The 17,370-nt window shown below is 52.8% G+C and overlaps 1 protein-coding gene across 1 annotated transcript in view; it reads left to right on the top strand.

Annotated features, from left to right (window-relative positions):
* CORO2B (coronin 2B) overlaps positions 1-17,370 on the top strand; it is a 130,748-nt gene that overhangs the window by 53,469 nt on the left and 59,909 nt on the right. Inside the window, exon 2 of the mRNA XM_008139087.3 lies at positions 13,102-13,302. Within this exon, the coding sequence (XP_008137309.2) occupies positions 13,102-13,302 (201 nt within the window). The remainder of the gene's footprint in view (positions 1-13,101; positions 13,303-17,370) is intronic.

The following is a 17,370-nucleotide window of genomic DNA, read 5'->3' as shown; positions in this document are numbered from 1 at the left end:
AGGCAGCTGATCGATGTTTCTCTCTCATCGATGTTTCTAACTCTCTATCCCTCTCTCTTCCTCTCTGTAAAAAAATCAATAAAATATATTAAAAAAAAAAAAAAAGTTGCTTAGCCTTACCTAACCAAGAGAGACTGCAGTGGGAAGAGAATTGGGCTGAGAACCAGAAGTCTTTGGTTGAATCCCACTGGCTCCTACTGAGCGCTTACTGCATGCCTGGTCTTGTGCTTGGCAGTCTGGGAATGCAGGATAAAGCCCCCAAGGATTGCATTAGGCTCAGCTCTCCCACTGACCCACTGAAAGGCAGGGCAACTGTCAGGGTCAAAGGAGATCACCTAAAGTCCTTTTTTATTGATTGATTAATTAATCAAATTGATTTATATAATAATATTTGTGTAGTAGTTCACAAAGCACTTTCACACACACTGGAGCCTCACAACTATCCTAGGGAAAAGGTAAGAATTATATGTCCATTTTACAGATGGAGAAACTGAGGCTCAGAGGGTAAAGGGACTTAGGAAAGTCGCAGAGGTAGGGCTTCAGAAGGCTCAAGTCTCCTTGCCGGACAGATGAGGGACTGAAGTGGCTTCAGCATCTCCTGGCAACTGTTAGACCTGCACATCCTCAGGCCCCGCCCACAGCGATCTGTGTGAACAGCTCCCCCCGCTCTCCTGCTGTACGTTCAAATTTGAGGTGCACTGGAGGAGAGCGGTTTCTCAGCTTTAACACACCTGCGGTCCTGGGGATCTTGTTAAACTGTGGATCCTGCCTCTGTCCCAGGTGGAGCCCAGGATTCTGCATTTCTAACCCACTCCCGGATAATGCCTGTGCTGTCGGTCCACAGACAGTTCACTAGGGAGCCTGGTGGAAATGCGGATTCCTCGGCCCAGCCCCAGAGTGGGGTCCTGCAGGCCCGAAGTGGGGCCCAGGAACCTGAATTTCACAAAGACCCCAGGAGACTCAGACAGGATTCCCTCCCCAGGGTTCAATCTTGCAGACGTCCACCCAGCCTCATTGTCCAGGGTTTTCCTCCTCTACTCTCCCTCTCCACGGACCCTGAACCATCCATCTGATCTTCTGCCAATCTGTGGGTGAAGGGGTGTGAGTAGGAGGCCATCCCTGAGCCAGTGGGGCCCTCAGTTCCTCAAAATAGGTCAGGAGTCTGGCAAGACTGGGCTCAGTGGCTGCAAATAGAAACCATCTGCTGGGCCTGTGCTTTGCGCGCTACCACTCCTCCCTCGATGGGCAGAGGAATATAGAACTCAGAACCCCAGTGGATGGTGGGTGCTTCCCTGTGTGGGGCCTGCCCAACCCAGAAACTGCAATGGGTCTGTCTGCTGAGAGAGGTAGCATGGCAGCACCATGTCCTACCCCTCCACCTCCCCACCCCCACTCCCACTTCCTACAGGAGGCATACAGTGTGACTTGGCCATTAGGCGACCTTGCTGTGTGACCTTGGTCAAGTCACCTCCCCTTCTGGACCTCAGTCTGTGAAAGGAGAGGCTGGGTTTTAGTGGGCCCAGGGCCCTTTGCTGCCCGGGCAGGCTGTGCTTCCATGAAAGCCTTTTTGTGTCAGGACCACATGTAGGACAAGCTGGGCCTCAGGGGGCAGACGTTTCCTTCCCCGGCTTTCCGCCCAGGTTGGATCTGACAAGTGGTAACTCATCCTGCAGATCCGTAAGGGGCGGACAAGGTGTGTGGTCTGGGAGCACCAAGGGGGCTTTGGAGGCTTTGAGGGGGAAGAGACAGTCACTCTTTCTTATTCCTGTCCTCTTATTCCTTCACTCATTCATGTATTTAATAACTATTTATCAATACTGGAAAAATGAAGAAGAATGAGACCCAGTCTCTGCCCTCAAGAGCATCCAGTGTGGTCGGCAGTGAACACATGAAGCAGAGATCCTGGGTCAGATCTGAGTTCAGATCCTCGTTCCTCCACCTAAGTGACTTTGGACAAGCCCAGCTGCATCTGGGGATAATCGTCGTGTCTGTTCCATGGGATTATTATAAGGATTACAGGATGTAATGGATGTCAAATGCTTGGCTCCTAGCAAGCACAAGCACTTAATAAATGTTGGCTGCTGTTGTTAGTGTGATGAGCCAGGAAGAGGGTCAGATGAGATGATGAGACAGGACTGACTCTGGGGGCGTCCGGAAATATTCCCAGCTCAGGGGCCATCGCGGGAGAGGTGGGAAGCTCTCCTGAAGAGCTCAGAGCAGAGGAGGCCGCAGCCTCCCCTCACGTGCCCAACCTGCTCAGTAGAGCAGGAAGGCTGTGGGGATTCAGGACGGAAGCCTACTCCAGGAACAGACTTCGTGTCTGGCTGGACTTGCGTTGGGTGACGGGCAGAATGTAGCATCCATGGATGCAGGATCTGTGTCCTCCCATCTGCAGGTGTCATCCCGTGTTCCAACTGGACTTTGTTCATGTCATGTTCATTCCCACTGGACTTTGACCCCTCCCCTCCCCCGAAAGCATGAGGGAGGCAGGACAGAGCTGGGCAGAGGGGAGGAATCCCCATTTCATGGTTGAGAAGACTGAGGGACTTGCCCGGGAGGCTCTGTGTGTTGGCAAGAGAGCTGGCCGGGAACCCAGGCATGCAACACATGCTCAGGGTGGAGAGAAAGTCATGGGGGTGACTACAGATTATGACCTTCTGTGGTCTCTGTGCCTCCCAGCCAGGAACTCCTAGGTGTGGGGGTTCAATCTGATTGTTTTCTTCTAGGCTGTGACTTTGGGGGCTAATCGATATTCTTCCAGCACTGCCCAATAGAAGTTGTTTTGCAGGGAAGGAAATGATCTGTAATCTGTGCTGTTGAATATGGTAGCCACCAGCCATGTGTGGCTAGGAAGCACTCAAAATGTGGTTAGTCTGATTATAAGGAACTGAATTACTATTTTTTTTTCTAAAAAAGTACCTTATTAAGATACAGTTTATGTAAAGTGAAACACAGAGATCTTAAGTATACCATCAGTGTTGATAAACACATATCCCTGTGTAACCTATACTTCTATCAAGATATAGAACATAGAATTTTTAATTTGATGTAGCTTTAATTAATCAGAATGTAAACAGTCGCTGGGACTAGTAGCTAGCAGATGGGATGGTGCAGCTTTGGCCTACTGGTAGGCACATAAGCTAGAGCAGATACTCTCACACGCTGGTGTCCACAGTTACATGCATTTGCAACATGCTCCTCAGACAATCCCGCTGCACAGCCCAGTGAGGGAGTCACGGACCAGGGGTCTGGGGGATGCTGTACTGAGGGGAATGGTAAAGACCACACAGTGTATGTAGCCTCCAATGTCGATCCGTCTGCCGGCCTTGATGGCTTCTACCTCTTTTCCTGTCCTATTCCCATTGCAGTTTAACTCTAGCCCAAGTACACACTCAGTGATGCCGCATTGGTACCTTGAAATCAGCCATGGTGGGGATATCTTCACCCTGGAAATGGTCAGACACTGCAAACCAGGGCTCCCCACCCCTCCCGCAGAATGCTGGCCGGCAACCATTTGCCAGCGCACCACTGCCCTGGGCCCACGGGCAGGCACACTCTGCGAGTGTTGGCCGTGTGCCAAGGACTGTTGTGGGCACTGCTGATAGAGCCGCGAACGGAAGGGACAATAGCCTGCCTTCCTGGAGCTGCCAGTCTCGTGGAGGTGAAGGTGCCAGCCAGACAAGTGAAACATGTGGTGTGGTCGACAATGACACGTGCTTGGGGAAGGTCTCCTTGAGAGGTCACTTCAGAGAAAAGGCCCGAAGGAAGTGAGAAGGGGGAACAGCATCCTCACAAGGTCGTGTCACAGATAAAGGGAACTGACTCTCAGAGAGGTTCGTTGACTCCTCCAGGTGGGCCTGGGTGATGTGGAGCCAGGATGCAAATGTAGGTCCCTTGGCTGCAGAGCCTTCCCTCCTAACCACCGCTGTGCTGCTGAGCTGTGAGCTCCGGCCTGGGGGCACGGGGGCAGTGAGTCAGCCCTCGGCTGTGCTGTAGGGGTCAAAGAATTCAGAGGCAGATCTTCAAGGAATTCCTGGATCCCTGGAGGCCCCAATCCGGGGGATCCAGCCATCAGAGAGCATCTGAGAGAGATGTGTGGTCTACCTTCTCTGCTGGGAATTTCTTGAATGGCTACAACATCTTCTCAGAGGTCCTGGAAACCAGTGAGAACTCAGGGCCCGGGGCGAGGCCATGGAATGGCAGAGCTAGATGGTGGGCCTTCTGGGCCAAACCCCTCCTGTGGGAGGAGAAGGAGAGATGTGCGGAGGGCCCACAGTGAGTTGGTGGCTGAGCTGGCCATCTTTCCTCACAGAGGTTCTCAGATCGCGTGTCACGGTGCAGTCCCAGGACCATGGCTTGAAGTCCCAGCTTCCTTCTTGACGTGAACACAGACAGCTCTGACTTTGCCCATTTTGCATTTAGGAGCTCTCCTGCTCAAAGGAGAAGATCCTAGTCCTTCATTCTATACAGGAGGAAACTGAAAGAGAGGCATAGGTAATTCCTGCCCAGCCTGGCACGCTCCTCGGGACCCTGGGTGATTCACTCCTGCTCCCTCGTTTGGGAACATGCTCTGTGTCCCTCCTGTGTGCCCAGACCGGGGGTTGGGGACGCAGAGCTGACTCAGGGGTGGAGGAGGGCCAGGTGATCGGCATCGCTCAGGGACCCGGAATGTTCTGGGCGAATGCAGCAGAAGTCCTCATGATAGTATCTGTGCCCTGTGTTCTCATGTCCTCCAAGGATTCTAGGACGTAAGGGTGGTTGATACCCACATTCATGGAAGAGGACACTGAGCCTGAAGAAGGAAGGTGACTTATCCCAGGCCACACAGTTAGTGACCCAAACAGGATGGAAAATGCCAGACTTTCTCTGGCAGCAAATGGACAGGGAGTGGCTCACATAGAGGCAGGTCTCCTGGGTCCCCTGGCAGACAGCTCTCCGAGGATGCAGCCATGTGCTCTCCTCTCACCTGAGCCAGAGAAAAGAGAAAACCTGCCCTCATACATTTTTGTGTTCCAGTTAAGTGACTGGATTTTAGTCATCATCCTCTAGAAACTACACCCGCTGCCACTGGCCACAATAAATCATTTTCGGCATCAGAGGACAGGAAACAATTTGCTTCCATGTGGAGTGTACCTAGTGATCATCTCAGAAGAGAGAACAGCCAGCCTCCATTTCTTAAGAGGCTATAAGGGCCATTCAGCTGCAAAATGAATACTTCTTCCTTCCGGGCCCTCCCACTCCTGGAGGGAGACTAGCATGGCCCTGGGCCCGGGCAGAGGCCTCCAAGGAGTGGGCCCAGATGCTGCACACATCTGGAGGCCAGAGCCTCTCCCTTCCTTCCCCTGACCCTTGGCCCAGCCCCCTCCTCCTCTTGGCAGAGCCTGGCCTTCCCAAGTAAACATTCAATTGAGGTCAGAGCCTCTCCCTTCCAGGAGAAAGGGAGAGGGTGGAACTAGGGTATGGCAAGTACCCACCCTGTGCCAGACACCTGGTCAGGCAGGTTGCATTTGGCCACTTTATTGCATCCAGTGAGCTGGGTGATGTTGTTCCCATTTTACAGATAAAGAAACTGATGCTCAGACAGGTTGAGTAACTAGTCTAAAGTCACACAGCTAACAAATGACAGAGGCAAGATAGAAACCTTTGGAGTCTTTCTGACTCTCAAAACCCCACCGGCTGTACAGTTTTTTTACACTTTTGTGTATTGCCCTGTATTATATGGAACAATGTGTGTGTGGGGGGGGCGGGACATCGGGGCGGGGTATGAATTCAGGTGGAGAGGCTTAAGGAGGAGAGCAGTGGACTAAAAGTCAGAAGTTCTTGGCTGAAGTCTTGGCTCTGCAACTTTCATAGCTTGGGACTTTCGGCTAGTCTTACAAACCCTCTGAGCCTCAAATTAGTAACATACATACTGTATGTTTTCAATGGAATTGTGGTATCTGCCCAGTTCTGCCCACTGGTCAGCTGGGGGAGGTAGAGAATGAGGGGGTGTCTAGAGAGGGTCGTGACTATAGCTGGGAGTGGTTTGGGGGGTAGTTCCGCAGGCACTTGTCCCCTTGCTGATGCTGTGCTGTCAGCGACGAGGGCCTCATCAGCCCCAGCCTGAGAGCCGTACTGAACGCAGAGGCCTTGGCGACCTGGTGACAAGTTGTTCAGAGGAGATGGGGCTGCATGACCAGAAGGACAAACACTGCAGTGAAAGGCTTGGACCCAGAAGTGGTCATGGGGGGAGGGTCAGGACCAGACCCTTGTCCTGGGGGAAGGGATGGAGCATCATCCTGAAAATGAAACTCAGAACCTCAACTGAAGTCCCCACCTGGGCAGGTTCTGAGGGAGGCTGCACCCACAGCATCTAAGGAACCGGGCACTGGTGCCTGACCTTCACTCTTGCCCTCCCTCCGGACTGAGAGATTATAAACCGGCGTCTCCTGCCAGACAGGAGTCCTGGACCAGGCCTGGGGTGGGATGGGGCTGTACAGGGGCCAGGAGGTGACAGATGGTCAGATAACTTACCATCTAGTAGCAGGAGAAAGACAACATATATACATCTACAGCTTAAAAGAAGTGGCAGAGCAATCATCCTGTGGGATGCCCTAGGAGGAGAGAGCAATTGCCGTGACGGCTATTGTCATTCAGGGTCACAGCAAACCAGCTGGGCAGGCATTGCGATCCCTGCTTTACAGAAGAGGCTGGTCCCTGGCCAGGGGGCAGAACCAGGGTTCCTTCTGGGCACTCGGCCCCCTATGCTCCTCTCTGCCTCAACACCGTGTTTCGCATAAAGCAGAGGAGCACTATTATCTCTGGGCTGGAAGCCCCTCTAGGTCCATCCATTGTTCCACATTACCCTTAACAAGAGGTCACCCACCTGAATCCGGCCCCCTCCGGGGCTGGGAAGCTCATTATCTATCGAGGCAGCTTCCTTTTCCATCTCAGGCAGCTCTGACCATTGAGTAAGTCCTTCCTTTCGGGAAGCTCAAATGTGTCTCAATTTTGTCCTGAAAAGTTGAGAGTGTGTTCTGGCCTCACTTGACTAGCTGGGGGAATCCACCAGGATGTGGGCTGGGTTTGGGAGCAAGGGCAAAGGGCCAAGGGCCAGATTGCCGGGTCACCTCTTGGTTGCCCCCTCTGATTTCCCTCTGAGGTCTTGCAGCTCCTCTAGTCCTGGCCTCAGCGTGGCCTCCTCCCTCGGCAGAGTCAGGAGGAGCCTCTCTGTTCCCTGCCTGCACACCCGTGCGTCTGACCTCAGAATGAAGTCAGCCCCTTAGTAACCACGGGGGCGGGGAAGGTCCAACCTCCCTGCCGACGCCCCTCTTTGGCCACTTCTGTGCCAGGAGCTGGTCTGGCCTCTCAGGTCTTCTAGCCTCTGTCCACCCCCCCCCCCCAAAAAAAAAACAGCCCTTGGCACTGTCGGCCAACCCTCAGGGTCGCTAGCCCTGCCAGGTGAGTGCTCGCACGTTTCCTCTGCCCCCACCTCCCAGCCTCACGCCCAGCAAAACTGATGAACAACGAAGTGTCTTCAGCCTGCATTGATTCAAGGCTCTGCACCCAACTCCCGGAGTTTGTTGGCAATAGAGGGATGGTTTTGAAGATGCCGTCAAGCAACATGAGACAAATTGCTGGAACATTTTATAATTGACTTCGTGTCTTTAAAAAGCCAATGTCACTTTAAAATATATATATCTTTAATATTATGGGAGTGTTCTAGATTTAAAGGAGGCAAAAGAGAGATCACAACCAAATGAAACACATGGGAGCGATGTGGCTCCCCTCCCGGGTTCAAAATATGGAATAGCTGTAAAAGGCATTTTGGAGAATTTCGAATATGGGCTAGGTCAGTGGTCGGCAAACTCATTAGTCAACAGAGCCAAATATCAACAGTACAACGATTGACATTTCTTTTGAGAGCCAATTTTTTTAAACTTAAAACTTCTTCTAACGCCACTTCTTCAAAATAGACTCGCCCAGGCTGTGGTGTTTTGTGGAAGAGCCACACTCAAGGGGCCAAAGAGCCGCATGTGGCTCGCGAGCCGCAGTTTGCCGACCACGGGGCTAGGTATTAGATCGTATCAAGGAATTGTTAATTTTCTTAGATGTGGTCATCATCATGTGCTAATTAGGAAATTGTCCTTTGTAGGAAATGCATGCTATGCAATAGTGGGGTAGCAGTCATGATGTATGCAACTTCCTTTCAAAGGATTCCATAAAAGAAAAAGAAAAAAAGAAGTATACACACACACAAAGAAGTATGGCAAAACGATAATTCACCTAGATGGTGTTTATTTCTGTATGTTGAAATAAAAAGTTGGAGCAAACAGTATGCACTGCAGAGTCAGAAAGAACAGGTTCAAATCAGCCCTGCGCTTGCTGGCTGGGCTTGGCTGAGTCTGTTTCCCACCCTAGACCAGCACCCTGTAGTTTCCTGGTGGTGGGTTCTGAGACTAACCAGGGTGTGCGCAGTGCCTGGTGCTCCCTCAGAGCAGGTGATGGACCCCTCCTCCATGAAGCCCTCCCAGACCCCTCCCACCTTCCTGGATCTCCCATTTCTGTAACCCTACCGTTTGCTTGCCACCAGATGTCTGCTGACTGATGCTCTTGGTGCTTCTGGGGCACCTCTCAATAGGAAGGGCCCACGGGAGCAGCAGTGATAGTTTATCCTGAACAGGACCTTGCACCTAAATTATCTCATTTTTATTCTTCAACAACCACACAACGTTAGAAATTATGGGTCTCATTTTAGAAATGGAGCACCTGATACGCAGAGAGGCAAACTGTCTTCCCCAAGGTTAGCAGGAGTGGCATGGAAAGTAGATCTACAGGACCCCAGAGTCCCTCGGGGCGCTGCCATGCACCTGCTGTGGGGTCCTGTGGGGGAAGCTGCAGGCTCAGTGAGGAAAAACCATTGGTAAGCAAGGGCCCAGCCTCCATCCAGCAGTCCTTCCAAAGGCCCGGCACAGAGAATCTCTATGGAGATCCAGCCCGGTCCACCAGCCAGTGGGGAGAGGCCAGTGCCAGGCTTGCTGAGGACAAAGCCCTTGGAAAGACACGCTCCACTTTTCCCAGGAAGCAAGCCTGTGTTAGCCTAGAATCTGCTGGGTGGGTAGAGCCTTCCCCAGGAGACATACTCACTGAAAAACATGGCAGCTGAGTGCAGACCCCCAGCCTGAGGACTCTGCGCCCCTCCCCCTCATGCAACATCCAGCTCAGAACTGCTGGCTGGGCTGTGGGGGTGGGGGCGGGCAACATGAATGTGTTCAACAAGAATGTTACCCTAACCGGTTTGGCTCAGTGGATAGAGCGTCGGCCTGCGGACTGAGGGGTCCCAGGTTCGATTCCGGTCTAAGGGCATGTACCTTGGTTGCGGGTACATCCCCAGTGGGGAGTGTGCAGGAGGCAGCTGATCGATGTTTCTCTCTCATCGATGTTTCTAACTCTCTATCCCTCTCCCTTCCTCTCTGTAAAAATCAATAAAATCTATTAAAAAAAAAAAAAAAGAATGTGAGTGTGCCCACTGGGAGCCTTGGCCACAAATGCCGCTTGGCTGTATCCGCAGGAATGGGGAGCTAGGGAGATGGCAGAGCGAGGGAAGAAAGGGCAGGGAGTGGGACAACATGGAAAGAACAGGGAAAGATAGGAAGGAGGAGGGTAGAGGAGAGGTGGAGGAGGAAGAAGTGAAGTCAGATGGGCAAACAGAGGCAGGTGGCTGGCTGCTGCAAGCTCCCCTCCCCCACCCCAGGGAAATTTGCATGTGGTGCGGAGGGTGTGGCCAACCCTCCTGTCCCAGGAGTTCTGGAATAACACATTTCCCAGGAGGCCCAGCCATGGTGGATGCAGGCTGGGACCGAGGGCCTGGGCTCAGACCTGGCCCCTCAGCCTGCAGGGCTCTGGAGTGTTTGGAATGGACACGGTCGGGGGGTGGGGGAGGGAAGGGGGGGTTCCGCACAGTGCCCAGCCGGCTTCTCCTGCCTCCTATTTTGCCCTATTAAGTGAGCATCCAGAGGGGTGCCAGGCCTGTGCTGTGCGCATCCGGCAACTTGGCACTGACTCGTGCACACACTTGGAGGCAGTGGGGATTACTGGCCTCCTTTATAGCTGCAGGTGGCACAGAGAGGTTAAGTGGCTTGCCCAAGTCACACAGCTGGGCAGCAGCAGAGATGGCACTTGCATCTAGATCTCAGTCTGGTGCTTTTTACCCTCCCTCCCTCCACCACCCATAGACCCTGCAGTGAAGTCAGCACTGGGGCAGCACAGAGCGGGGCCAGTTACAAACAGGCCTGTCCACCCGTCCTGCCCCGCCATGGGCTGTGCTCGGGGTGGAGAAAGAGCTCTCGGTCCTGCTCACCACACGTGGCTATGAAGTGGCTCCCTGAGCCTCGCCTTCTGGTGGAGGCTGACCTGCCCCCGCCCGTCTCCCCACCAGGCCCATTCCCTTCCAGGAGGGGCTCAACCTGTCATGAGGCCCGAGTGCCCAGCAGGTTTCCCCACGGCAGCCAGACCCACCGGGCTGCCCAGGAAAAGCACAGAACAGACTTCAGTGCTGCTCAGACGCCGTGGTGTCGCTGCCTGCCATCGCAGAGCTGAGACCGGCCCTCGGGCCGAGGGAGCCTGTGACAGGTCTAGACTAGGAGCTGACGGAGAGGTGCTAGCTGTCCAAGGGTTCTGAGGGGGTTGAGTCAGGGTGAGTTGGGAAGGGGAAGGGTAGGCTGGGCAGAGAAGAGGGGCGAAGGCATTCCAGGCCAGAACTGCACCAGCAAGCAACAGGAGGTTGAAAGGAGCAAGATCGCCACCTCCGTTCTCTTCCATGGGAGCTCTGGACTCTCTGCCTGGAAGAGACGGAGCGATTTCCAGCACTTCCTTATCAGATTGAATTTTTGCTGGGCCCATGTACTACCCAGACTATTTCATACTGTTTTTTCTTTGAAGTGATTCATTATTTTTTAACTTAGCCTCATTAATAATAGTATCTGTGAAATCATGGATTTGGCATGCAAGTTATATTTTTTTAATGCAAATTAAAATAAACACATAACGACTACAATTAAAAACTTCACCTCTGGCCCAGCTGGTGTAGCTCAGCGGTTGAGTGTTGGGCCAGGAAGCAGGAGGCCACGGGTTCAATTCCCGGTCAGGATGCCTGCCTGGGTTCAGGCTCGATGCCCTGTGCGGGGCATGCAGGAGGCAGCCAATCGATGATGTATCTCTCTCATCGATGTTTCTACATCTCTATCCCTCTCCCTTCCTCTCTTTCTAAAAAAACCAATAAAAACGTGTAGTTTTTAAAAACCTTTCATCTCTGTACTGTGTAAAGGAACTGTCAGGCCCCTGAGACTCCACTCTGGGAAGCGCTGATGTAATCCTGGTGCGGAGTCAGATACGAGAGTGGAGGGGGCCAGGAGCGACCAGCCAGGCCGCTGGCCTCACAGCAGGACCCGTCCTGCGCGGTCTTGGGGAGCAGTCTGCAGGGAGGAGAGGCAGGCAGCAGCGGGCTGCAGCGTGGGCAGAGGCTGGGAGGTGGGGGGACTGGGGGGGTGGAGAGAGGGGGGAGGAAAGGTGAGGACCCTGCCTGTGCTTCTCCGCATGGGCTCTGAACTCCTCCCTCCAGGGAAGGAGCATCTGTGGCGGAGCTCCTGGCCTTATTTGAATCAAATGCAAAGTTTTGTTTTCGGTCAGATCCCAGAGTTGGTTTCCTGGTTCTGTGGCTGTGTTTCCTTTTGTTCTCCTCTCCTTGGAAACTTCCTGTGAAGCCGTGAGTCTTCCCCTTTCCGTCCTGAGACGGGGTGAGAGGCTCAGGGCGCATCAGGAGGTTCGGCAGGAAGGGGAGGCGATGGACGATGGCAAAGCCAGGCCAGAAGCGTGTTCCTCTTACAGAGCGTTTGTTGAGCTCCCGCTGCCCGTCAGGCCCCGGGCTGGGTGCTCCCTTGTGGCTCATCCTGCTTGGATGTGTACCTGCCAGGGGATCACCTGTGACAGCGTCCATTTGTAGGGTCCCCCATAGGAGGAGCCATCCTACAGGGAGGCTGGACTCCATTGCGGGCAGCCCATGCGGTCCTCACCCAACCACGCGCGCACAGCACCGGACGGGCGTGCAGTGGGAACCAGCTGGTTGGTGGACGTTGGTCGGTTGGTTGGAGCCTATGTCATGGATGGTGGGCGGAGAAGTGTGAGGGGACCGAGGGCCTGGGCTCTCGGTCCCCTCACAGGGGCTCTCTAGAACAGGGGCTCCTAAACTTCCATCTCACTGCAGGGTGGGGAGCTGGTGAGCATGGTCATTTCTGGGCTCCATCCTCCAAATATTGAATTCAGTAGGTCTGGACTGGGACCCAGGAATCCGCATTCCTAACAGATAATATGGGAGGGAGGCTCAGCAACCTCCCCCACACTGGATGATTTTGATACAGCAAAATCATGCATAGCAATCTGCCATAACACGAAGTCTGCAGTTTCCAGCCAGGAGAGCTGTGTTCCTGGTCCGACTCCTTAGCTGGGTAACCTTGGACAGGCCGCTTCACCTGTCTGTGCCTGGCGGTGACAGCGATGATGACATATGGGACTAAAGTATTTCTGAGGGTGCACTGTGGGTTAGGAGCCTGAGAGAATCAGAGGCGGAGATGATAATGGGTGGCTGTTGGCCTCTGTTCAGATAGAGGGGCCCCTTGCCATCAGCAGCATTCTCTCCGTGAGCGCCCAGCCTCCCCAGCCTGCACCTCCTGTGCTGAGTTGAGCAGTTTCTGGCACACAGAGGCAGCGCGTACCGGTAGTTGGGTGGACGGTCTGCTCTATCACATGGCACGTCCCTCGGAAGAGAAAGGACGCTCCATCCTTTCTGGCAGGTGGGATGGGTGTGTGTACTGAAAGCAGGAAACGTGTGAATACCCTCACCCGGTCTTTGCTCCTGTAGTCCTTTATTTAAAAAGTGAGTCCTCTAGCACAGGGTCCCGTGCACAGTCCTGGGAGGTTCCTTCCCCTCCCCCTGTCCTGAGGGCAGCACCAGGGCTGGGCCGCCCCCTGCCTCCCTGGGAAGCAGCTTCTCTCCCCCAGCGTCCGGCCAAGGGCCTTCGGGAAGCAGTGACCAGCCTGACCCTTGTCTCTCCTGGCCCCTCACAGATGTCCTGGCGTCCGCAATACCGAAGCTCCAAGTTCCGGAACGTGTATGGGAAGGTGGCCAACCGGGAGCACTGCTTCGATGGGATCCCCATCACCAAGAATGTGCACGATAACCACTTTTGTGCCGTCAACGCCCGCTTCCTGGCCATCGTCACCGAGAGCGCGGGAGGAGGGTCCTTCCTCGTCATCCCCCTGGAGCAGGTAGGTGCCCGGCTGCAGCCCGGGGCAGAGGGAAGCCCTTCTGGTCACTGTTGGGCGGCTGCCCCTATTTGTCTCTGCACCCTTCCCCTCCCCTCCCCCCACAACCACCTTTTACTTCCTCATCACGTGTCCAGTGTCTGTGCCTTCCCAGTTTTTCTGAGATTCACCAGAACAATTGCAGGCTGGGATCTCGGAGACCTGAGGTCTATTCCCAGAACTTCTCCAAAGGTGTGCACGTGGACAAGTCGCTTTCCTTGGGGTGCTTGAGGTTCTCATTGAGGGATTGGACCATCTGATCTCCAAGAGCAGGTCCAGCTCTACCATTCTGTGTCTTGGATTTGGAGCTGGGAGGAAGACTCAGCCGTGGGCACATTGGGCATCTACAAAAAACGGCAAACTTAGAAAACACACAAAGCCATTGTGAGCTCTCCACTGAGAGACGCTGTCTCCCTCACCCCCCACCTTCCAGCTACAGGTTTCCCCCTCTGTGGCTGCCTTTGTGAATATAGCTAATTCACCGGCAAAGCCTACATTCTGAAGCTCTGCCATCCAGGCAGGGTCCCCAGAGGCCCCGGGGGAGGTCACATGCCTCAGGAAAAGTGCTCGCTGTCAGTCCTGCTTGTTTCTGGCTGAGCGCTCCCTTCCCGGCCTGACTCATCTCCACTCCCACCCTCGCCAAACTGCTCCGGGGAGGAGGGCCCTGAGGAACCTTGGTTCTTGCAATCCACGTCAGCTGCTGGGGGAGGCCGGCTCTTTGCAGCCTCTCCTACCCACGGTGGGGGAGCACGGATCTGGGAGAGACGGGCCAGATCCTCCCTTCCTCCAAAGGGGGCAGCTGCAGTGACTGAGGACAGAGCCCCAGGCACGGACGAGTCCGAGGGGCAATGGACTTGGTCTGGGTTCTAGTTGGGCTCTGCCACTTGCCGGCCGCATGACTGACCTCGGGTGTCACTTAACCTCTCTGCACTTTATTTTTCTGTAATGGCACAAGGGGGATCCTAAATTCTCCTCCACCTACACCCGAGATGTTGGCGTGGAGTGGGATACTGGACAGGAAAAGTTGTGAACCACACGACACGTTTAAGATGTTTTGCTGCTCTCTTGGGAGAATCATCAGCTCTGTTCCTCAACTTTGCAGATGTCCTCAGTGGCTCTAACACATTCTAAAGGGCTCTGAAATGTAGCCTGCCTCCCCTCCCAAACCAGATGGGCTCAGATATCTGTCGCCCTCAGGGACTAGCTCAGCCCCCCGTCTGCAGGTTCCCGGTTACTTTCGTATGGGGCTCCAGCGCATTGCCGGCCCCCCGGCCATACTCCACTTGATGGCTTGCAAAGGTCAACAGTCAGTGCCTCACTTTATAACAAAACGTTATTTCCAGGTGGGTTGAACATTTAAAGAAAAGGAAAAGCTGCAAGTATGTTGGAGGAAAATGGAGAGCATTTTAAATATCATACAATGAGGAAAGACTCTCTAAGGCAAGACAAGAATTCCCAGGCCATAAAGGAAATGATGAATAGAGTAGAATAATTTTTTTTAAAAGGTAAAGTTTCTGTACTACAACGATCATGCAAGCAGAATTAGGGACAAACCACACAATTGAGTACAATAGTTAAAATATATAACAGACAAAAGATTCGTGTCCAGAATATATAAGGGTTCCAGAGAAATCAATAAGAAAAAGAGCCTAATAGAAAATGGCTGGAGGATATGAGTAAGCAATTCTCAGAAGACAAAAATATACCTTTTAACCTACTAAATAGGAAAATATTTGAGAGAGCAGTAGTCTTTGGTATTGCCAGCGTTGTGAGAGAGCCGGCACTCAAGTGCACTCTTAGTGTATGACATGGTAAGAGGTAAATGGAAACAACTTGGCAACACGAATTAACATTTAAGGCGTATGTCACTGGTCCAGCAATTCCACTTCTAGGAATCCATCCCTCAGAAATATTCCCCGGTAATGTTTGTAGCATTTTTTAGTACTTGACTTTAAAAAAAAAAAAATAAGCACCAACTTTTTATTATTTCCAACAAAAATAAAATTCCTCTCTCAAATTGCATACAAGTTTCTAAATCCTTCCGCAACATTTCTGGTAATAGCACCATAGCACTGGCCTAGCATATGATCAGATTTTGTAAACTCTCCATGAACAGCGGAAAAGGAAGTACTCTTTACAGAGTATTTCTTCCTCTATAGAAATATACAAGGTATCTGTACACGTACATCTATGGTCAGTTCACACAGAGCTTTCAACTTTGTTTGTTCACATTCTCTGATACCTTTTGTGTAATTTGATTAATAGTGGGCTGCGAGTGCTGGCTCACACTGCCAGTTGGGGTCTGTCGTTTTCTCTCCTTTCATGAACTGTTCACCTTACCTAAGTACTCCATGATCGGTGCAGCACTTTTATAATAGTGACAAACGGCGACAGCCTGCAGGTCCGTCCATAAGGAAATGAGTGAACAATCAGGGGCCACACAGAAGGACACCATGCAGTCATCGAAACTGATGCTGTAGGGCAGCCCTTCTCAAGGGTTCAGCCTCGGAATCACCCAACTCTCTAAAAAATTATTGCTTCTGCTTATAGGGGCCCTATGTCTATCAATATTTAGCATATCTATATATATATAAAGCCAGCCGTAACAACCAGTGGCTATGATGCCCACTGTGACCAGCAAACCGGCCCAATCAGAGGGTGGGGCCGGCCAGCCAACATCGCAGCCCCTCCCCACTGCCGACCTGCCCCTGATTGAACTCTTCCACCCCAATCAAGAACTAGCAAACACCCCCTCTTTTACGCCCCCCCCCATCCCTGCCAGCCCACCAGGATAGGCCTGAAACCCCTGCCCCCGGCCACCCCTGATCGCACCCCCCAACCCCAATAGGGGGTGGGACTGGCCAGCCAACCTCCTGCAGCCCCTCCCCCTGCCCAGCCCCACCCTAGATCGGCCCCCCAACCCCGATCAGGGGCACTGCCAGCTAGCCAACCACCCATGGCCCCTCCCCCAGGCTGCTGGCCCCTTATCAGCACCCCCCACTCCATTTAGGGGTGGGGCCGGCCAGCCCACCTCCCACAGCCCCTCCCCATGGCCATCCCCACCCCCAGTTGGCCCTCCAACCCCAATCAGGGGCGAGGCCCACCGTCCAATCTCCCCTTCCCCCAGCCTGTCCCTTCCCCAGCTGACCTGGCTCTGATCAGGCCCCAATCAGGGCAGGCCAGCCGGCCAACCTCCTGTCATCTCCTCCTCCCGACAGGCCCAGCCCTGATCCGCCCCAATTGGGGCTGGGCTGGCCAGACCCCACCCGTGCATGAATTCATGCACTGGGCCTCTAGTTTAAAATAAAAACAAAGGAACTTCAAAAATATGTATATTGATTTACTTAACATAACAACAATAAAACCATTTCATGCTCTCCAAAAAAACACATATCTTCATGAGGAAAATATATTTTCCAAAACAAACAAAATTAATGAGAAGAATGGCATTGTTTTACACGTTTGCAAATCTCTTAATTAGTCTAAGAGACGAGCGGGACTTGCGTATGCACTTCTGCGTTCGCCTGTTGTGACATCACACGTCACGCAGCCTCTGGAAGACCCCACTGTGCACTCCTGAGAGCAGAGTGAAAGGCAGCTCATGTCCTGCAAGTAGTTTTAACCCAGCAGACGCCCTGAAAAGTCCTGGCGATCCCTGAGGCCCCAGACCAGACTTTGAGAACCACTGGTGCAGGAGGATATTTAATGAGAGAAAACTTGTTTTAAGTGAAAACAAAACAAAACATAGTGAAATGCTTAAAATACCCCATTTAAAAATATCTATGTATCCATCTACCGGTCTGAAAAAGACTGGGAGAATATACACCTAATATTGAAAGTAGCTATCTTTGAGTATTGGGAGCATGGGTGCTCTTTTATTGTCTTTGTTTTCCGTAACAATGTTATCTAAATTTTTCTTAGATGAACACGTAATGTTTTGTACTTTTTTTGGGGGGGGGCGGGGGGGCGGAATCTAATAAAAGCAGTTTGCTGATGGGAACAGGGAGCCCCTGAGGTTTCAGGGGCCACACA

This window comes from Eptesicus fuscus, chromosome 5, assembly GCF_027574615.1.
Source record: "Eptesicus fuscus isolate TK198812 chromosome 5, DD_ASM_mEF_20220401, whole genome shotgun sequence".
NCBI lineage: Eukaryota > Metazoa > Chordata > Mammalia > Chiroptera > Vespertilionidae > Eptesicus > Eptesicus fuscus.
The sequence above is the reverse complement of the archived record's forward strand: the minus strand, read 5'-3'. Positions and strand labels throughout refer to the sequence as shown.